At 40.6% G+C, this 23504-nt stretch overlaps 1 protein-coding gene across 3 annotated transcripts in view; it reads left to right on the forward strand.

Moving 5' to 3' along the window:
* The window catches only part of Auts2 (activator of transcription and developmental regulator AUTS2), a 1095788-nt gene that overhangs the window by 457148 nt on the left and 615136 nt on the right, over nt 1-23504 (forward strand). For all 3 annotated transcript variants that reach the window (XM_075977650.1, XM_075977670.1, XM_075977660.1), the window contains exon 3: nt 14973-15074. In XM_075977650.1, coding sequence (XP_075833765.1) covers nt 14973-15074 — 102 coding nt within the window. The remainder of the gene's footprint in view (nt 1-14972; nt 15075-23504) is intronic.

A 23504-nucleotide genomic window follows, 5' to 3' on the forward strand; every position in this document is an offset into this window, starting at 1 on the left:
CCTAGGGATACACACTTGTAATCTTAGCTCTGGGGATGTAGAGACAGGAGGATCCCTGGGACTCACTGGCCAGCCAGCCTCAGCATACAAGGTGGATGGCTTCTTAGGGACCTCTGATCTCCACGTGTACACATACAACGTTTACATCTAACCTGTTGATATTTGTAGGACAGAAAAGTATGTATATCAATTATTGACCCTTCTTAGAGTGAAATGATCGTTATTTCACAATCATATTTAAATTTCAAGATATATCTGGAGAAGTCAGATATTATAAACATTTTCTTGTGATACTATTTCTAGTCACTATGTAGAAAACATTTCATTAGCATTCAGAATGTAAATGATAAAAAAAAAGTTTGGCCTAGTACCATTATCTGTTCACCTGACAAAGCCTAGGATCACAGAAAAAAAAGTATCAGCTGAGAAATTGCCTTTATCAGATTGAGCTGTAGGCATATTCATAGTAATATCCTGATTCCTAATTGATGCAGGATGGCCCAATTCACTGTGGGCAGCATCATCCCTAGTCAAGTGGTTCTGTGTTTTACAAGAAAGCTAGCTAATAATTCCCTGTGAGACAGTGATCCGGTAAGCCTGATTCCTGTATGGTTCCTGCCTTGAGTTCCTTTTTGTTTTTCTAACTGATGGATTTTGACTTTGAGGTGTAAGCCATAGAAACCCTTTCTTCCCTATGTTGCTTCCAGTTTAAGTGTTTTTCCACACTATCAGATAGGAAAATAGAGCGTCATTGAGATAAACTTCTTTTTCTCCATAATCACCTGTTGGCCCCTTACATATGCAACCATATGTGTATTCCATGGGAATTATATTTTAAAAAACATGTTGTTGGCATTAAGGCAGCACCAAAAATCAGAGGAGCATAAGTAAATTTGACAAACAAATTTATATTTTGGAGAGTATCCCAGAGCTATAGAAGGTCTTAGCCTTTAAAACATTTTTCACTATTCAATAATTTCTTCCAATAATCAGTTCTTCATCTGGTTGGTCTTCAGTATTTGAGATATATTCCTATATATTACCGTCAAAAACTTCTTTTTATTGTTTTTACTATATAACGTGTGTGTGTGTGTGTGTGTGCGCGCGCGCGCGTGTGCACGTGTGGTGTATGGTGTATGTTTGGGTGCACATGCCCCATGGCTGCACCTGTGGAGGCCAGAGGCTGCCAATGCCTGTCTTCCTCTGTCACGTTCTACTGTATATATAAGGTTTCTCTGAACCAGGACTTCTCTGACTAGACAAGACTAGACAACACTGGAAGATGAGTCCTGGAATCCTCTTGTCTCTGCTTCCCTTGCACTAGGGTTATAGGCATGTGTCTCCTCTCTTGGCTTTTGTATGAGTGATGATGGTCATCTGGTCTCCGATCTTCAATACTTGTGGAGCAGGGTCTTCCCTAAATGAGCGATGTTCCTCGTCTATAAACATTTTATAGGCACCAGTCATAGTTCCTTTTGAAGCGTCTCGCCGTCATTGATAGACTCAGCTGGAATAAGAGCTCACGACGATTGCACACATTATCGGTGTGTGTTAGACTGTCTTCTGAACTGATTCTTAAATCCTTTATGGCTGAAATTTGCCTTTCGATTCACCCATAGCTCTGACCGCAAACTCTGTGGGCTTAGAGAGCTTTGAAGGCCATCCCATTCTTTTATTTGAAAGGATTAAACTAAATTGTATGTGCAGAGAGAGTAGAGAGGTTGAAAAGTTTTAAAATAACAAGCAATAAACGATCCGGGTCGGAGGTCAATAGCTGAGGAGATCCAGGAAGTGTTCTAATGGGAAGGTAATACAGTGTGAAACCCAAGGACAGCTGTGAGGAAGTTGGGGTAAGCTTTTGGAGGAAGTAGTGGTGCCTCAGATCTGTCTGCTTTTGAAAGAGTTCATGTGGAATTTTAGTGTATATGTGCACTCGTTAGTAATATTGATATATGTTGTATAATGATTGCTTAATTGCTAATTTTCCTACGCTAATTGATGTTTTTCTATAAAACCAAATTCTTGAGCTCTTTACATTTATTGAATGCCATCTGGCTTATGAATTTTCATAAGAACTGCCAAAAAAATAAATAAAATGTAAGAAAGAAAACAGTGCGGTATCCCCCCTCCTCCCATAAAACGGTGGAGGTGGGTTTCTAAAATGACTTTTTAAATGTTACTTTGGGGACTGTTTCTAGAGACTGAGAATTACACATATGCGGAGCCCGAGGCAGCTCAGCTGGTAGAGGGCTGGCATAGCTTGCACAAGGCCCTGAGTTCCATCCCCAGTAACAGATAAAGGGGGGTCTGTGGTGCATGCTGAGACAGGAGCATCTTTAGTTTCAGTAAGGCCTAAGTTACGAACTAGAAAAGAATCTTAAGCATTACAGATTTTGAGTAAGAAATAAAATTGATTTCATTTGATTATACTTTTCCCCATCTGTTTATCTTTTTCCAATTTATTTCTTCAGATGACTGAGATAAATGAAAATTTACTCTTAATTACTTTCCCTCCCAACATGAGCCTTCCCCACTCCATAAATTTCTGTTAAAGAACTCATCAGTGACCATACGTATTATCCTGGTACTTGAGATTCTGAGGCAGGAGGATTACCAAGTGTTTAAGGCCCATTTCTTCCACATTGAGACCATTTTTCAAGCAAAAATGAGAACAAAAATGTTCAATTATTAAGTCATTATTTAAAGAAATTTTAAACAATATTATTCAATTTATTTTTCATTTTACCATAATTAATATCTATTCATATTTAGCTTCATCAAATCATGTAATTATCATTCAAAACTGAAAGACATCATCATAGTACTACTAATGAAGATATATGATGTATTTGTGTGACGTAGTGACAGACACCTCTGATTGCAGCACCAGCAAGGATGAGGCAGGAGCATCTTGCTGGCAAGAGGACATAGCAGGAGTCTTAGACACACACACACATAAACCCACTCACATTATGTGTTTGTTTGTTCAGTTTCCTTTTCTCTGTTTCAGATATGCCAGAGTGATCATATCTCAATTTACATGAATGTTTTGTCACCAAATCAAAAATCTCTGTATGCAGTTTTTACCCAGAGAAACAAGCTGCTGTGTTTTTTTTTGTTTTGTTTTGTTTTGTTTGGATTTTCGAGACAGGGTTTCTCCATACCTTTTTGGTTCCTGTCCTGGAACTAGCTCTTGTAGACCAGGCTGGCCTCGAACTCACAGAGATCTGCCTGCCTCTGCCTCCCGAGTGCTGGGATCAAAGGCGTGCGCCACCACCGCCCAGCCAAGCTGCTGTTCTTGAATGCAATGTGTCTATGTTACCTGTCAAATATGATATTACCTGTGGTGACAGAATAATATTTTGGAAATGAGTCTGAGTCTTGGATGAGAAAACCTTTCTACAAATAGCAGGTATTAATTTGTTTGACTCCACTTAGCCCTAAAGTGGTAAACAACTGCATGGGTACACAATCGACTCAAACTGAGGATACTGAACCAAGTGTGTATACATAGATCAATGATCCCCGTGTGTTCTAGGCTCAGCGTTCCTCTCCATTCCTGAGCATTTTAATTTAGACCCTCAGATTTCTTTGTGTGTAAGGGGAACACCTTACTTCAGGCAATATATGCAGAGATTCTATCAGTTAACTTGTGGGGGTAAAGAAAATGGCTCAGCTGTTAAAGAATACATACTAGTCTTGTGATTTGTTTTTCAGCAGTGATGGCAGATGGTTCACAACTCTCAGTAACATGAGTGTGAGGGTACCTCACACCCTCTTCTGGCCTTGTTTGGTATTGTGCACATGTGCATACACAGGCACACACACAGACACACATACTTAAATGAGTTATGTGCAGTTATTAAAATACCATGTTTTAGAAGACCCAACATTGACCCACACACGTTGGGTCATGTTGACACAAAATGAAGCCAGCTTACTGCTAACTGCTTGTCTTGTGTTACCCCTCCAGATGTGAGAATGTAGCACACCCTGTCCTCTGTCTTGTTATTCTGATACTTGACTTCACACACTTCAAGTATCAGACACACGTAGAAGCTGCAGTCTGGACAATTCCTGGGCAATTTGAATCACAAATTTAAGTGAGTTATTCAATCTTTGCATCTTTTCTGCTCATAGCCCAGTGAGGGATTTTGTGGTACATCAAAGTTGGTACTGCATTCATTTGGTTTCGTTTCTGGGTAGAAGAGTTCTCGACTGGAAAGTTGACTCTGTTAGCTTGCCAGAGTGTGTACATCAAAGCCACCATAAGAATAAATTTAAGCCTGATAGTGTACGCAGCTTCAGTACACATTGGTGAAATAGCCTGCTGATTGCTGATTACAAACAGTTGTTAATTCTCTACTTCACTAAATTCAGAGTGGAGAAACTTTCCTTAATAAAGAACAGATTGAGGAGATCCACGACCTCACTGTGTGGGAATTAATGGCAGATGCATACACTGGTAGTTAAAATGTTTCATTAGATGTTAATGTCTTGCTGTGTTTTTAATTGTTCAGGAATTAGCCTCTAGAATATTAAAACCATCTGTTTGTTATCATGATGAAACAGAATGCTTAAATAGTTATTAATTTGTGTTTCTTCTCTCTCTTTTTTGAGGAATAATCTGTAAAACTTTGATCCGTTTGGAGTGTTGGGAATTTGGAATGGGGAAGTAAAGAATTTTAAAGCGTACCCATGCTTTGAACGACTGATTTGTCAATTTTTATATAAACCCAGTGTGTGTGTGTTTTCTATCCTCCCTACCCTTTTCTCCCTCTGCTCTCTATAGAGAGTTTAAGACGCAGAAGCCAAGTTAACTTCCTATGATGCAGTGAGAAAGACCACAGCACTGTCTTCAGCACTATATACCCTTTAGGTATGGTGTTGCATGCTTGAAATCCCAAAATTTGGAAGGTAGAGGCGTGTGGCTCTCAAGTTCAATGCTATTTTAAGCTATATGGAACCATATCTTTTTTTAAAATATTTATTTATTATGTATACAATATTCTGTCTGTTTGTATGCCTGCAGGCCAGAAGAGGGCACCAGACCCCATTACAGATGGTTGTGAGCCAACATGTGGTTGCTGGGAATTGAACTCAGGACCTTCGGAAGAGCAGGCAATGCTCTTAACCTCTGAGCCATCTCTTCAGCCCCTATGGGACCATATCTTAAAAAGATTTTCAGTCTGTGTGTATGGTGTTGTTTCCATATGCATGCAGAGACTACAGAAGCCAGAAGAGGGAAGCATAATCCCTAAATCGGGTTGTGAGCTGACTTGTGAGGGCTGGGAATTAAATCCGGGTCTTCTGAACCATCCCTCCTGCCTAGAGTTTAGACAGAGTTCCAAAGTAAAGAAAATATTTTTTTTCTTTTAAGTTTTAAGGTATTTATTGTTTTCTACTGTCCTCTGTGTCTTCTCTGAGAAGCTGAAGATGCTGGCCGGTGCAGTTTTCAGCTCGTATTGGCAGTTTTCTTGACATAGACTTTTCTTTATGTCCAGAACCCTCAGCCTGAGAACGGAGAGGTATTCCTTAATGTGTACGTTTGTGGTGTGCAGAAATAATGCGCAGCAGTCTCGCATTTGTGTTATTTGGTAGACACATTTCTTCTGGTTTAGATTGTATGTCGCCTGCGTAGTATTTTGGAAAACACGGAGAAAAACCTGTGTTACCGTCATTGCTTCAGGAGCAGGGAACAGACTCTGCAGATGCCAGCCCTGTCCCCTGTGTTGAGAGCAAACATCTGTACGTTCTGCCTGTCCCAGTTAGCTTTGTCATCCTGACGCAGCCTACATTCATCTGAGATCAGCGTCCCAATTCGGGATTGCCTAGATTAGACTTGACCATGTCTGTAAGGACTTTCCTGATAGTGACTTGATGTAAGAGGACCCAGCCCACCATGGGTGTCACCAACCCTGGGTAGGTGATTCTAGGCTGTAGAATCCTGAGCCTGTCAGACAGCAAACAGTATCGCCCCATGGTTTCTGCTCCCAAGTTCCTCCTTGAGTTCCTGTCCTGATTTCCCTCAGTGACAAGGTCTGACCTGTAGGATGGAATTAATCCTTCCTCCCAAGTTTCTTGAGATCAGAGTGTTTTATCAAAGCAACAGGAAAGAAAGTTGCCTTCAGTGCTCTTGCCCTCAAAATGAAAAGCTCAACTAATGTTACCCCGAGTATAGCAAATTGCCACATAAGTGGGCCTACAGTGGGAAGAAATATCTCCCTCTACACGGGATCCAGATTATACTTTCCAGGCCCCTAGTGCTAAAATTTGTCATTTTTCCCCTTGTAGTTAGGAACATTAACAAGTTTCTAATGAATTCATGCAGATCAGCTAAAATGCTAACAAGAGTTGGAAATTTTGCTTGAGTAGTGAGTCTTTTTCCATCCCATTGAAATGCTGTGTGTATTGGGCAAGAATTCATGTTGCCTGGGAAGTTTATAGTTCTCCGTGTATGATCATCGTTAGTGTTAATTGTCAACTTCAGAGCATCTTGACTCACCTGGGAGATTGTCCCCTGCCGCCTGCCTAAGGGGGATTATCTTCATTATCTCAATTGGTCTCTAATCCATCCTTAATTGTGGGCAGTACCATTTCCTGATTAGGGGTCTTGGACTGTGTGAAATGGGTATAGAAAGCTGATCACAAGCATGTTCTGTTTCCTGGCTTTGGATGTTCTGTAATCCGTTCTGTCAAGCTATTACTATCTTGATTTCCCTAACATCATGGATTATATTCCTGAAGTATGAGTCACAATACCTCCCCCCCACCTCGAGTTGCTATTGTTGAAGTATTTCATTATGTCAGCTGATGTGAAAAAGGAAAATCAACATACTGCATACACTCCCTATACCTCCTTGCCTCTGCATTATTTTACCTAGGTTAAACCTGGGATGTACTATTTAACTTTCCATTTTCTGAAACAGTAAGATATATCACTACTGTGTGTCTCTGAGCCTCTGGCCATGGTCCCTTAGATGCCAGGGCTAGTAAGATCGTGATAGATGGAAGCCAGTATAGGGTTTGAGAACCATCCTTCCTTACTGTTTAAAGGACTCCTTGTAACTTCAGAGGTAATCCAGTTAGTATTTTTTGAGGAATGTGTGTTTCCCAAGTCATTTAAACTTGTCTGTAATATGACAAGAAAAATCTTCTATTATCTCCATTAAAAAAGTTTCTTAGGGCATTAGTTTTTCTTTTTACTTGTATATCAATTGAGTTACTTTTGTAAATATTGCCATTAATATTGAGCAATTAGCATTTGATTGCACAATTTTACTTATGGGGAAACTGGGCCTTACGTAGTTAATGCTGGCCTTGAACTTGTTGTGTAGACAAAGATGGTCTGTAACTTCTGATCTTTCTGTCTCTCCCTGGCAAATGCTGGTATTTCAAGAATATGCCGCCATGACTAGTTTGGTATGTGCAGAACTAAGTTTGCAATACAGGGCTTCCTGTGTGCTAAGGAAGACTCTAACCACCAGATACATCCTTAGCCCCATAAGCAGACTTGTTTTTTTTTTCTTTCTCTTTTTCATGGTGCATGAATACTCACACATGCTAAGCAAGAGTTTATTGAGCTACATCTCCTCCACCTTGCAGTACATGTTTTTGAAGGTGTCTACCATTGTAAGATATATTCGAAAAAAAAAAATTACAGCTGAGTTGAACTCTAACAAAATAAGAAAAAAATTCCTTAAAAAGAAGCTATTATTATAGTAAATCAGAACCTTAAATGCCTCACATCATCTAAATTATTAGAGTAGCAATCTTGTCTGTAAGCACATGTAATACTTAGAGAACCATTAACTTCTTTTAGTGGTTTTTGACCTTTTGCAGAACAAGTACTTTTAAAAATCTCAAATGCCAGAAGTATGATTTCTTAACCTAACAGTAATTATATGCTACTTTTCCATTTATTTTTACTATACCTGATTCTTTGAAATAACTTAAATTACACATGGTCGCTGTTTCCAGAAGAAAGACCATCATTGTTCGTTCTGAAAGATGATGAGTCCGTGGACTGAGTTAACTATTGTACATCCCTCTTCACTTTACCTGCCCGTCAGCCTACTGGCACATATCAGGAAAATAGCCTTTCCTAACTCTGGAATCTCTAGCACTCATATTATCAAGCAGGCATTAGGACCAGGCCTCTCTCTCCAAGAGCAGAGTGCATGCACCAAGGTAGGTATATGCCTGAAGCCATATAAAATTGGGTGATGTAGACTGACCTGAAAGGCATGCTGTCCCATAAGCTTCCTTAGATATGGGACAGAATTTGGAATGGAAAGGTTACCAGGCAGTGGTTAGCTCTTCTGCATTGCTACATCCTTCAAGGACAGGGTGGGTACTCAATGCCCTTCATGTGTAGAATCCTAGAGATTTGGCCGCAGCACCTTTTATACTGGGTATGCTGGTGGAGGCCTAGAATCTCAGCACTCACAAGATACAGGCAGTAGAATAAGCAGTTTAAGGTCAAACTGGGCTGCACGTGAAGATGACACCTATAGGAGACCCTGTCTCAAATCAAAAAACAAAAACAAATGAGGAGCAAGCATAGAACTCTGGACTAAAACCTGGTTGTGAGTGCCCATAGGAATAGTCATTTAACCACTCTAGTAGGTTAGATTTTATTTATCATTAAATGGACCTGATTTTATTTGTAACAAGTTAGACAGGTTGTAGAGCCCCTTGCCCTGAGTTCTCGCAAATGTTTTTGGCATACTTTTGAACAACTTGACAGAAGTAACCTTAAGACAATGCAGGGACAAAAGCCTCACTGGTGTGGGTCAAACACAGAGTCAGTGACACGTGATAACCTTTCAGGTTTAAAAAAAGAAAAATGAAAGAGATGTTCAGTTTGATAGGTTCTTTGTATTGTTTTACTGTCTTATCCTCTGTGATGGGAAAAATGACATCCAGCTGCTTGTATCCTAAAGAGAAGGATTGCATTCATTTACTAGGGCTACTATAACAAACTGTACAGTCTGTATCTTAGAAGGTTTTATATTTTCATGCTCTGGAGGCTTACAGTCCAAGTTTGAAGCCAGGGATGCATCTCAATGGTAAGTAGCTTACTTAGCCTGTGCAAGAGCCTAAGTATACTCCATCCCTGGAATAGAGAAAAAGAAAACTGCTACGTTTTTTCTTTGTTTGTTTTGTTCTGTTTTGCCATTTGGACGTCTGGTGGGACTATGTGCTTGTTTTGTGGGTGACTGCCTTCTTGCTGGGTCCTCTCATGGCGCTTCTCCTGTGTTTGGGGATCCTGGTAGCTCTCTCGGTGTTGCCTTAATTTCTTCTTATTTGGGGCACTGGTCAAAATAGATTACTGTGTGCTTATTTTCGTCCATGTTCTTCTTTGTAAAAGAATTCCATAGACTGGAGAAATGATCAGCAATGGGTGTTCATTAAGTTTATGGTTCTGCAGGCTGGGACGTGTCAGGGTGGGCTAGTATGTGGTGAGGGGTCTATGGTTATATCCTAGCATATGGAAGTGGATTGAGAGCAAACCAGGTGGAGAGAGGGTTCGAGGGGCAGGGCTTGCCACATCCCTACTCCATCAGTAGCTCTGTCAATCAGGATGTGGGTGAAGTGAAGAGCCCTTGTTACCTAACCACCTGTATGGGTTACTTTCCCAATGCTGTGGCAAAATACCCAGGCACGAAAGGCATCTTAAGGAGAACATGGTTGATTTTGGATTATAGCTTCTGAGGACAATAGAGTCCATAATGACTGAGAGTACGTAGCTGTAGGGGCATGAAGCAGAGAGATCACATTTCACCTGCATACAAGAAGCAGGAAAAGAGAATAGCAAATGGGGGGATGCTGTGAACCCTCAAAATCATACCTAAGCCATATGCTTCCTACCTCATGGACCTATGTTCTAATGGCTCCATAATCTCCTCAAATAGTATAGCCAAGTGGTAACCGAGTGTTCAACTGTGAGAAATTATGGGGTGCCATTTGTCATTCAAACCATAGCTTCACCTTTCAAAATGATTGATCTGATGATTAACTTTCCTGTGAGTGATGTTTGGAGGACACATTTTTACTCTGAATGCCACCCCAGTGGCCTCTTTGGACTTAATCACTCCAATTAGTACAATCCCCTTCTGAAGTACTAAGGGTTCATCTTTATTTGTGCATTTTAGGTAACTAGAAGTCTGTAACATAGGATCCAAAATATTCTAGAACCTACATCTTTACCTCCACATACCAATATTTTAAAAATGATTGATCATAGGAGTTACAACACTAATTGAGCTCTGTCTCCACAGAGGTGATACAGCTTTTCATCAAAGAGTCCTTCAGTGATATGAGCTGCACACAGTTATAACTTACAAAAATGACTGTGGACAGAGAAGGAACTGTCCGTGTAATGAGATTTTTATTTTTGATCTGATTTGAAATGAGCTCAGTCCAAAACTATGGCAAGTTGGAAAGAAACTTTGTGTCAACGTTCATATCATAAAATTTTTGATAGCTGTCATCCCAAGTATTTTATATTATAACAAGCTCTATATACTCTTGATTTTTCAATTAAAAGTGATGTGGGGCTGGAGAGATGCCTTGGGAGTTAATAGCGCCTGCTACCCTTCCAGGTGACTGAATTTCAATGCCCGGCGTTCATATTAGGTGGTTCACGACTACTTGTAGTGCCAGCTTAGGAGGATCTGATGCCCTCTCTGGCCTCTGTGGGTACTCACATGCCCACATACAGACATACATGTAGACACACATATACATAATAGTAAAATAAATCTTTAAAGCAAGGATATACAATGATGCATTGTGTTTTCTATACATTTGATTATACTTGATTTAGAAAGCTTTATTATATAGATTTTAAAAGCCAGGCATTTTGATGCACATCTTTAATCCTAGGCCTCGTGATGTTTAGACTGGAGGATCAGGAGTTCAGGGTCATCCTTGGTTACATACTGACTTTGAGAACTGTGTTTTAGAACACACACACATTCACATACACTCTGTATCTTAGTACTAAAGTAGAGATGATAGTTAAACCTCATGGAACAATCTCAACAATGAAGTCCTAGATCTGGTTTCATCTGCACATCTGTTTGCCCTCCTTCTAAAGATTCTGTTCTCAATGTGTTTGAGAAGTTCTACTCGGTCATCCAGGGCTTTTATCCATAATTGTTGCAAAGGTACCTTTTTACTGAACACCACACTATAAACAAAATTTCCTTAACAACAGAATTCAGCCTGTCTTAATAATCTCTGAGTTTAGAAATATTTCTTTCATTCAAATTAAGTGCCAAGGACGCTCGATCTGGCTGAGGTGTTTTCCCTGTCTTTTCAGCTCAGTTCTTCCCTCCTTTGTCTTGAATTAGCTTTTGTGTAGGGAAGTGCCTGAGAACCGCACCTCCCAATGAGAGGCTGCAGTGTCTAAGTCTAGATCCACATCACCTTTAAGAGCTGTTTCCTACTCTCCTCTGCATCTCTGTCATCTCTAACATCTTTGTGAACCTTAGGTGAATTCTTTGGAATGTGCATACATACCTCTAATTTCTTGTCGAGATTAGAACCCATTCAAATCACTTCTTAGGCTAATAGAGATTTCTCTGTTTTGCTCTAATCCATAATATGTCATAATATATGATTTTTTTACCAATATATTTCAAAAGTGCTTTGAGTTATTGCCTTCATTTTTCTGCTCCTGTTCAATCTTGATCAAACTGGTATCATATTGGAACATGGAATTTGAGGTAACTTGAATCTGCACTCACAGTCTTTGTTCACTTGTATTTGGCTCTAGAATGTATTGTGTCTCATTGCCTTGGAGGTGAGAGTTGTGTTTCTGCATCATCCTTGTTAAGGGAGTTGTGTACTTCCTGTACTGCGCTTCTGTGACTCCTGATGTGTGATGGAACTTCTGCCCTACCTGCTGGTAGGATGTGGGCATCGGTCAGATCACTCTGATTGCCTGATTGCTTATGTTTACAATTCTGCAGTGAAATTGATCTTGGCTTACTTTCCTGTCTTTATTAACCTGCTATCTTTTCAACTCTGAAATCCATTGAACTGCTTTACATGTTGACTCATGCATGTTTTGGGCTAATAGAAGCAGTTTTGTAGTTTTTAGTGTCTGAGAGGTATCAGATTCCAAGTCACTTGTAGGCACCTCACCGAAACAGTGTTCAGAACTTTCTTCTTTCCTCACCTCCTCCTCTCCTTTTCCCACTGAACCCAAACTCAGGTGATCTGGTAAGACTGGTTAGCCACTAAACCCTGGTGATGCTCCTGTCTCTGTGCCCTAGCACCGGAATTAGAAAGGCATGCCCCTATGCCTTGCTTTCTACTTAGGTGCTTGGGATACAAAGTTAGGTCCTTGTGCCTGCGGGGCAAGCCCTTCACCAGCTGAGCCCTGGCACCAGCCCCTCACATTCTCATTTTTATCCATTCCTTGACTTGTGTTGCCTATATTCATAGTGAGGCTTCCTACCTCAATTCACCCAGTCTAGAAAGTTGTTTACACACATGCCCGGAAGTTTGTCTCCTAGGCAGTTCTAAATCCCATCAAGTTGACAATCAAGATTAACCATTCAGTCATTAATAACAGTTGACACACTCCTGAGATCACAGTTCCAGAATACAGAGAACATGTTTTCCACAATGAAATCTAATGAAAAGGAAACTTGGCCTCTTGTGTTTTATAAAAGATAATTCCGTTGATAGAATTACCACTACCCATGCCGGATACTCACTCCCTCATTCTGTTTAGTTTGCTCTAATTCAGTTGCCTCCTGTGAAATTAGAGAAGGGGCTATAGAAATTTTCACATAAACACAATCATAAGACTGGAAAGCTTGCTAGTCAGGTTTCTCGCTGCCTGTGTTACAGCAAAAGCCTTCTAATGCTGGCCACCATGGATGCTGGGACAAATCAATGCAACCGGATTGATTTTTCTCAGGTCTTTAAATGTTTAAGCTCACACCTGGCCTTTGTGTTGTCTCCTGCTTGTAGGTAATAGCTGGGAATTCCAGGTGAAGGATTACAAGTTCTCAGCTACTTATGCTACCCACAAATGATCCGTTGGTTGCGGTTGAAAATACCGGTTTGAAAATGTATTCGTGGGATTAGGAATGAGCACGTCTTCCCTGAAATCTTGTGGTTTAGCTTTAGTGCTTAGGGTAGTCAGTCCGTGTCTTTGAAATATTGAGCTGGCTGACAGCTTAAAATCCTAAGTTTCCTTTAAACTTGAGCAGGGCTTTGGAGGAAAAAGAGGTGGCACGGGGGGTGGGGGAATGGATTTTATGTTCAGCTCTCCAAACAGAATTCACTTAAGTGTGTTTGCCGCCAGGGCCTGGGGAATGCAAGCCAGCTGATTCCCTGCCTTCCTCCTTGGGTTCTGCCCTCAGCCCAGATCAACATTTAGTCAGATAATTGACATTGGAGCCTCAGAGGTCTGTTGTGGGCCTTGTTATAAAATCATTTTCCTTTCATGAAGAAGCATGGAAGAGGGACGAGGTATAATGTCCAGGTTTAGTTAAGCTAGGTTTGTATAAGGAATAGTCCTTGATACTCTTTTATTTTAAAGTTTAATTTTTTGCTAGTGAGCAGGCATGCCTGCATATGGTGGGGATAGAACAACTTTCAGGAAAAGGTTCTCTTCTACCGTGTGGATTCTGGGAATTGAGTCTTCACAAGACCCGCCACCACCCCAGACATGCTGAAGTCCAGGGGGATGGTAATACACTGCAGAATTGTGACTGTGTTCTCTGCGATCCTCTGCCTGGGCACTGAGCATTGAACCAGCAAACAGCAATAGAATCAGGAATTTGGGTCCTAGATCTTGGCCCAACTCTGAGGTTTTTTGTTGTTTCTTCATCCATGCTTTAAAATGGTTCTGCCTACCACTGTGAGAGAATCAGTTAAATAATACATCATGTCTTGTCTTGCTTTTGAGATGGGACTCAGGTAAGCCAGACTGACCTTGAACTCATTGTGTAGCAAGGATGACCTTTAACTAATGTTAACGCTGCCTCCACTTCCCCATCACTGGGATTACAGGTACGCGTGTTACCGTGCAGAGTTTTCACAGTGCCAAAGGTCAAACCCGGGCTTTTGTACAATTATTCTATGAGTGAGCTATATTGCCAGTCAAGAATGAGAGTTCTGATGTCACTTATGAATCAGAGTATATGCTCCACATGCAGGTTTGATGGTCAGTGTGGCTATTGAATAGTACTGATTCCGGCCAAGCTGGTCCAGCTGGTAAAGGCAGTTTCCACCAAGCTTGTTGACTTGGGTTTCATTCCTGAGATCCACGTGGTTGATAGAGTGCTTGCCTTGTATGTGCAAGGCTCCTGTGTTCTGTGTTCAGTCCCCAGGACTGTGTAACCCGAGTATGATAATACCTGATACTTCTAATCCAAGTCACCAGAAGTCGGATACAGGAAGATCAGAATTTGACAGTCACCCTTAGATACATAACGACTTTTAGGTCGTTCAGTCACATGAGTCTCTGTCTCCAAAAAGAAAAGGCTGTGTGTGTGTGTGTGTGTGTGTGTGTGTGTGAGAGAGAGAGAGAGAGAGAGAGAGAGAGAGAGAGAGAGAGAGAGAGATTAAAAAGGGCAAATAGAGGAGTAGTAAAGAACATGCACTGCTCTAGGAGGATATCTGAGCTTGATTCCCAGCACTCACGGTGGACAGCTTCTTAGGCATCCAGTGCTCTCTTCTGGCCTCCATACTCCTGCACTAGTGTGAATCCACACACACACACATACACACACATACTCACACATATACATACACACACACACACACACACACACACACACACACCCCAGATGTTTTATAAGCTTAAGCTAAGTAGAACGTTAAGGCTCAGGACTTTAAATTGGCAAGGCTCCTAGTGCAAAGCTCATGAGTCACATGATATGTGTGTGTGTGTGCAGATGTCTCTGACTTTCTCCTGTCTTGCTTTTCTCTGTTCCTTTCAGCTCAAGCCAGGACAGAACAGCTGCAGGGACAGTGACAGCGAAAGCGCTAGCGGAGAATCCAAGGGTTTCCACCGGAGCAGCTCTCGTGAGAGGCTCAGCGATGTAAGTGTGAAATGCCTCAGACCACTCCTGGACCCCCATTCCCTCCCGGTGCAAGGATCCTGCACCCCGTTCAGATGGCTCACTCGCTGGTAGCATTGTTAGGCTTGCTTTCTTGGTATATGTGTTTGTATATGTTTATGACTTACTTTTTCATTTCAAAATGTAGGTTGACCGAAAATGAATTCTGGCAAATTATGGGGGTTTCAGAAATGGCTAATGAAAGTGCTTGCTGTTCAATCCTAAAATCAGAGTTCATATTCCCAGAACCCAAGTAAATGCCAGGTGGGCATAGGACCCTTCCTGTTATCTCAGTGGTTAAGAGGCAGAGATAGTGAATCCCTGCAATAAGCTGGCTTGTTACTATCGCCACAGTAGCCAGCCCATTGCTCAGTGCGAAACTTTGCCTCAGTGACTAGAGATTAGGACCTGAAGAGGAGACCCCGGAGTGCCTAAGAGCACTGACTGCTCTTCCAGAGGACCCGGGTTTAACTCCCAGCACCCACATGGGCACTCAAAGTCATCCAAAACTACAGTCCAATGGAATTCTATACCTGAAGGTAAAACGCCAATGCACATAAAATAAAAGTAAAATGCGTGATTGAGGGGGATACTCAGTGTCAGAGTCAGCCTCCATCCCCACATGCACGTGTGCTCCCACAACTGAGAACACACGTAGACACGTGTACATACACATGAACATACAACATAAACACTGAAAAAAATAAAATGAAAGTGGAGATACTTTTTCCCTAGGAAATAAGAGGTGGGCCAGCAAAATGATTCAGTAGTAAGGGTCCTTGCCAGTAAGAATGAAGAAATGAGTTTGATTCCCAAAACTGACAAGGTGGAAGAAGAAATTCCTGAAAATTTGTTCTCTGCCTTTCACCTGCACATACTGTGTCTTAGTTAGGGTTTCTATTGCTGTGAAGAGACACCATTACCATGGAAACTCTTATAAAGGGAAGCAGTTAACTCTGGTGGCTCTTTGCAGTTCAGAGGTTCAGTCCATTATCATCAAGATAGGACATGGGGGTGTGCTGGCAGTCATATGCGTAGCTGAGAGTCCTACATCTTGGTTTGTAGGCAACAGATAGTGGTCTTAGACACAGGACAGTATTTTGAGCATATATGAGACTTCAAAGCCCACCCCATAGTGACACACTTCCTCCAGCAAGACCACACTTCCTCCCACAAAGCCGCACGTCCTCACAGTGCCACTCCCTTCTGGGAGCTCTTTTCTTTCAAACCACCACACCATCATACTTGCTCATCCACACTAAATTCATAACTCAGTCAAACCAAAAGAACTAGCAATATTTTTATCAGAATAGCAGTCAGTCAGTACCATACCTGCAAGATGACATCATGTTGCTATGTTATGACCCTTAGTAATTTATACCTTGGAATCCTGTAACAATCTATCTCTGCTTGTTTTCTTATGTTAGGATGAGTTATCTGTCCAATCAGGGTAGATGGCCTCTCTTGGCAAGAGAGAGAATTATTACTAATTTTCCTAGCAGATTTCAAATTGGAAAACCTTGTTAAAAAAATGACTGAGGCCCTGGATGTGCCTGTTCTCCTGTACACCTGGCTCCTACGCACCTGCAGTCCAGGTCCCTTCCACCCTTCGGTGTTACCAAGGATAGCAAGGTCTTCTTTTGGCTTCATAGCCTCCTTAACAAAAGAAGTTAGACAGGGAATCAAAAGGCATTTCAAGTACTATTTTACTAGGCTTTTAAGGGAAAAAACAATATAACAGACAAGATGTCAATCTCTGCCGCTGCTGTAACTTAACTTAGGGGTCCAGGCCTGTGGTGTAACAAACCAGGTTCAGTCACTTATTCTAAGTTAAGTCAATCAGCAGAGCCAAATGAATAATAAAAATCAGAATTAGGAGATTTATTTGATATGTTCACATTAGGAGGAAGAGATACAGCACTTCCTCACAATGCTTGAAGGTAAGTATTTGATAGAAGGCAAGAAATTTGCATAATCAAGCAGTCTAGCCGTGTGTAGTTCCCATTTGCTCAGGTCTCTTCTGCAAGGTCACCTGTCAATCTCTCTTCTGGCAGGCTTGTTCCTCCTCTAGCTACCCCTAGGGCTTTATAGGCTTTCATAATCCCAGAAGGAGATTCCTGGGGAAATTCTAATCTCTTGGGGTCCATTCTTGCAATTGTTTGATGACCTACAAGGGGAGCACAAGTGTCTTGTTAGGACTCATTGATTCCTGCCAGACAGGCCTTTACACGGTCCGGAGAAGGGAAGTGCGGAGAAGGAGAAAGCCCTGTGTTTTGCAAGCAGCCACATGGATAAAGGAGAGAGAGAGGCTTCAAAGAGACAGTGAAAAGCCCAGGGAAAGCCTGCTTAGCCTTTGGCCAGTATCCAAAAAAGGGGATAAAGGAAAGTAAAACAAAATGTCTTGCTTTTTGAGGCCTGTCTCAGAAAAAATGGGCAGGCAGAAGCTGTACCAAGAGGAGGCTTCTGGGAAGGGAAAGTAGATTATCTCATTAATAGGATAATAACCTCTTCCATCTCCTGGGTAGATGTGCTACCCAGGGCTAAAGATGGAATTTAGAACAAAGCCCAGGTACCTTCACCTTTCTGTGAGGTAGTTTAAAATCTTAGGGATGTCAAAGCCGATGTTCATGTTTCAAAGGAAAGAAGCTGTAGGGTCCAAAGCTTCTGTAGCCTGAGGCTGCAGTAGTAATTCCCCTGTTTCTCCTGAAATCCATCCACCCTGCTTTGGACTCTCCTGGTCCTCCTGGATCTGTTTTATTGTCTGTGCCAGTACCGACTGCTACAGACTCTTTTGGCTCCTTCCCTTACTTGTCATTTTAGCATCGTTCAGGCCCCATCTTTGCCCCTTTGAGAAACACTTGGAAGCTGTCCTGAAATACAGGCTCAGTGGAGAGAAATTTTATTTCATGATGTCAAGAAGCAACATTAATCGAGTTAAGTGCAAGATGTGGGGGTGTGCAAAGGAGAGAAGTTTTGAGTCTCCGTTACAAAGCAGTAGAGGTCTGATAGCGATTATGTGTGTGATCCTGTTCTCCTCCCTTCTTTCAATCTCAGCAACAGTAGTTACTAGGAACAAGGTGGTGTGTTGCAGAGGAAATACTAGAGATTTCTCATCAAGGAGAAAGAGGCATTATACTTTCGCTTTAAATGTTACAAGCAAGGAATAATGTGTGTGTACATTTATTACATTTTGTACGTGAAAGTATTTATGTGTGAATGGGTTGCATGTGACTTGACTTGTGTGTGGAGGTCAAAGGACAACTTGGGCAAGTTGCCTCTCTCCTTTTACCATATGAGTGCCAGGAATTACTCAGGTTCCCAGGTGTGGAAGCAAGCCCCTTTATCTATTGAACCATCTTACCAGCCCACATATATATATATATATATATATATATATATATATATATATATATATATATATATATATATATGATTTTTAAGGACATATATGTTATAAGATTCTGTATCTCAAACTGTTTTTAGTAAGCAATGTCCACTAAAACAAAATGCTGCAGATAGCTTTCCCATCCCATTTCTAATACCATTCCTCAGTATATAATACTGCATTGTTCTGACACATTTCACACATTTCATCGTGACCTCTCGTCATTCCATCTGCTGATACTGCATTGCCCTGACTCACTTCATAGGCTGATTCTTCGTTATCCCGGCTCTCTTAGTCACTGTTCTGTTGCTGAGAAAGGACACCATAACTAACGTAACACTTATGAGAAAAATTATTGAATTCCGGGCTCATTCACAGTTTCAGAGGCTTAGTTTATTTTCATGGCAGCATGAAGTCATGGTGGTAGAGAAGTAGGTGAGAGCTTCATCTTGCTTTGAAAGCAGGGACAGAAACAGAGACAGAGTGACAGAGAGACACGAAGTCTGCTGTGGACTTTTGAAACCTCAAAGCCCAGTCCCAGTGATTCACTTCCTCTAGTCAGGTCAAACCTCTTAATCCTTCTAATCATTTCATAGAATTCTATGTACTCTTTAGTGACCAAACATTCATACATATGATCCTGTGGGGGCCATCGTTATTTAAACCACCACACTGACCCATTCCATCTGATAATAATGTGTTACACTGACCTCTTCTATATAGTAGTACTGAATGACCCATTTTTCATGACTGTGTGTATTACTCCACCCTTTTCTTTAGGTCCAAATACATCACCCTGACACGTTCCATGTGATGGTACTGTGATAATGTTACATTTCCCTGTATCAACCAAAGTAGACAGCACCAATACATAAGTTTTTTCCCCCAACACTTTCAAGGAACTTAGTTGTTTGGTGTGTGGACATTTTGCATTCTCAGAAGAATTAGCAGGAGTAAGCAAAGCCATTATTTTTGCAGCATTCCTTAATATGTTGTTAAAGAAGGAACACTGTCTTTGACTGTGAGTGAAATTCTGGATATAATAATGCTAGTTTCTTGATTTATGATAGAATTATACAATCTTGAAATGGTAAGCGCTCTGCTGACCTAAATTTCAAACACTGAATGCTTACTTAGGTCTTCTGGGATTTTGTTGTATGATTTGTTTATATTTGTTTTTGTGTTTTGTAATCCAGGTTAGGATAAAACTTGCTGTTAGCCAAGGAAGAACTTGAGCAACTGATCCTCCTGCCTTAGCCCTTCAAGTTCTGACAGACATTTCTTCCCATACCCACCTTGTGCTTTTAGTATGAGGGTTTACTGACTCTGTAAGTATTCCAGGTTTACCTAATCAGACTTCAGTTATAAATTTTACCAGTGGTTTTCAGCCTTCCTAATGCTGCGACCCTTTAATACAGTTCCTCAGGTTGTGGTGACCCCAAATATAAAGTTATTTCATCAGTCCTTCATGACCGGAATTTTGCTACTGCTATAAAGTCTAATATAGATATCTGATATGCAGGATGTCTCAGCCCCCTATGAAGGTGTCGTTTTCCCCCAGAGGGGTCACAACCCACAGGTTGAGAATGACTGGCTTACAGGATGGAAACCTGGTTAGTTTAGGATAGTCATCAATTTCAATGGTAGTTGGGTGCTTTTTCCATTTTACCTGCTGTGGCTTTCATAGAAATAAATTCCAGCTTCTGCACAAAATTGCCAAAAGTGAACTCAAAAATGAATCAGTTAAGACAAACCTGTAAGATAAGATAATGGAATTCACAGGAGAAAATAGATAAATCTTCATGAGTTGTGCCTTTGCCTTTGGGTTGTTTAAGGTGCGACACCAAAAGTGTGACCAGCAAGAGGCCAAGAGATAATTTGTACCTCAGAGGGAGTGATCGTGAAATTGGAAGGACATTGTGTAGAATGGGAAAAACATACCTGATAAGTGTTTATTATCCAGCGTGCAAAAAATATTCCTGTATTTCCACAGTAAAAGGACAGTCTGTTTTAATGTTACCCTGGGAACTTGAACTGCTGTGTGTGCAAAGGAGAACTCCAGAGAGCTGCAGAGTTTGTGGGAAGATTCTCAAAGTCCTTCATCCTTAGAGATGCAAATTCAAAGTAAAACAAGAGGCCTAGAGACAGCTCAGTGTTCATGAACTTACACTATTCTTCCAGAGGTCCAAGAATGATTTACAGTGTCCATCTTGTGTATTTACAGTTACCTTAACTTCAGCTCGACTCAGGCATCTGTACTCATCTCCACATACCCGTTCCAACATACACATCAATTCAAAATAAAAATAAAATCTTTTTAGAAACTGAAGAATCAATTTACTCATAATAAGATTATTATAATAAAAGCAAAAAAAACATGTCAATTGCATGGAGAAATTGATACACCCATATGTTCCTGACAAGAGTATAAAATGGTATGGCCACTGAAGATAACAGTTTTGATAGGAAATGCAAGGCTAAAATGTAAAGTTTCTCTATGACCTATTAGGTCCATTCTTCAACACATAGCTAAAAAGATGAAAAACGAGAGTTTGTATTGATTTCTGAGGCTCTGTACAACAACCCAAGAGCAAAACAACCTGTTTGTCTTTCAAGAGAAGAAAAAATAGAGGAAATATGTCGTATATACACAAAAGAATATAGGCAGCCGCAACAAATGCTGGCATTGTAATATAGTCTTAATTTTCTTTCTGTTGTTTTGATAAACTACCATAACCATAAGCAACTTGGAGAGGAAAGGGTTTATTTTACAGCTTATAGTTCATCGTGAAGGGAACTTGGAGGCAGGAACTGAAGCAGAGGCCAGGGAGCAGTGCTGCTTGTTGCTTTTGCTCATCATGGTTTGCCTAGCCTGCTTTCTTATATACCCGGCCCACTTATCTAGGTGTAGCCCTGCCCACAGTGGGCTGGGCACTCCTAAATAAATAAATAAATCATCAATGACAATAATGCCCCCGCAGTCTTGCCTATAGGCCATTCTAAAAGAGGCATGTTCTCATTGAAGTTCCTTCTTCTCAGATGTCTCTGGCTTGTGACAAGTTGAGGAAGAAAAAACATCTAACCAGGACATATACTTAGAACAAAATGATAGGCTGTGGAAGCAACGTGGTAGCCGTGATACATTCTAGCATGTGGGATATTGAGGTAAAAGAATCATTAGTTCAAGGCCACCCTGAGTTACACAGACTTTCTCAAAACAACAATTTCATTTATAATCCATCCTAACCACAGGATTCCTCTTGATACCATGTCAGCTCTTAGGAGAGTAAGATGTTACAGTTTTGGTTTGGTAGTCAATGGTAGTAGAAAACGGAAAGTAAAAGACTACCTGCTATGTAGAATTGTCCACAATTCTAGCTACTCCAGAAGATGAGGCAGAAGGATTGTAGGTGAAAGGCCACCTGAGGCAATTAGAGAGACAGTCTCAGCTGTTCTAGAGGCCCAGGCAAGAAGACTTCAAATTCGAGGATAGCTTAGGGAATTTAGCAAGCCCTTGTCTCAAAATAAAATTTGTAAAAGGGAGGAATGTAGCTCTGTGGTAGAACACTTGCTTGGCTCAGGGTTTGTTTGTTTTTTTCCCAAGCACGTTGCAATTTTTGACAAAAAATCCAAACTTCTGCTGTTTTTGCCTTTTAATTTTCAAAAATATACATTTTGCTTATTCTTTTTTTTAATGAGTAGGAAATATAACTTCTAATATTCTGTCTGATAATTATGTCTGTTGTAGTTATTTTTTCTTACATTTTCATGTTTCTCTTTTCTTGCATGACAGTTTAAAAAATGCGCGCGCGCGTGTGTGTGTGTGTGTGTGTGTGTGTGTGTGCGTGCATGCATGCGGGCACACACACACACAATGCACAATATATCCAAGGGTCCAGAAGAGGACACTTCTGGAACTAGAATTAAAAACAATAATGAGCCACCCAAAGTGGGTGCTAGAAACTACTAGCTGAAGGAGTTCCTATAACACTTCCCCTCTTCATTAAATAAGAGAGTTTTAAGCCTACTACAAAATAATATACAATTAAAACAAATATCAGATATAAAAATTAGAATTTCAATCATCATAAACAGCATCAAGCAAGAAACGTGATACATTTTTCAATAATTATCCTATCCTATGGATTCTTGTATTACAAATAACTTCCCCAAGTCACTAGAGGAAAGTAACTACAACTCTCTAGTCTTCAACCCCATGGAAGAGCTGAGAAGGGGGAAAAAATGTTACTTGAGTAAGCAGGAAGTGTAATTAAGCAACTTCCAAAATGTGCAACAAATGACAGACAACTGGCTACCTGGGCAATCACCCAAAGTCTCATTTGCAACCTTGGAGAAGCCAACTTTGGCTAAGGCCTAGAGTATCCAACAGACCATTTGAGAGGCAGGAAATTTTTTAAATCCATCTTCCCCGTCTTGGCAAGATTTACAGGTTTTTTTTTATTGTGTTCTTTTTGTCCTGTTTGGACATCATTCATTTTGTCAGTGGTCGATACATGGGCAGTTTCTTGCCCAAAGGCCAGTTTTGCCAAGATACTCCAAGTGGAGTGTCTTTGGTGCTCAACAGTTTCTCGGGAATACATTGGTGCTGACAGGAGCAATCATGTCTCATGTCAACAGAACATTATTTAAATGCCATATTCTACAGCTCTTTGAAGTGGTTGAAGATTACTTATCATGTATGTAGAATACAATCACTATGAATGTAAAGAATCTGATTAGTCTAACTATCAGAAACATGGATGACTATTGACCTTTAATTCTTAATACCTATATAGCTTAAAGGCTAAGACTTTATATTCAAATATCAAACAAGCTTTAAACAACTGTGCAATAAATGAGTATAGTGATTTCAAAATGTAAACAATGTGTAAGTATCTTGATCAGAGGTCGAAATGTATAGTGCAATATAATAAATATATCCTAAAATTGTATCAGTGTGCAAAATGTCTTAAGCAGAGGTAGAATCATGCATGCATATAATATGACAAAATAATTTTGCCTAGTGT

Source organism: Microtus pennsylvanicus, chromosome 1, assembly GCF_037038515.1.
Source record: "Microtus pennsylvanicus isolate mMicPen1 chromosome 1, mMicPen1.hap1, whole genome shotgun sequence".
Lineage (NCBI taxonomy): Eukaryota > Metazoa > Chordata > Mammalia > Rodentia > Cricetidae > Microtus > Microtus pennsylvanicus.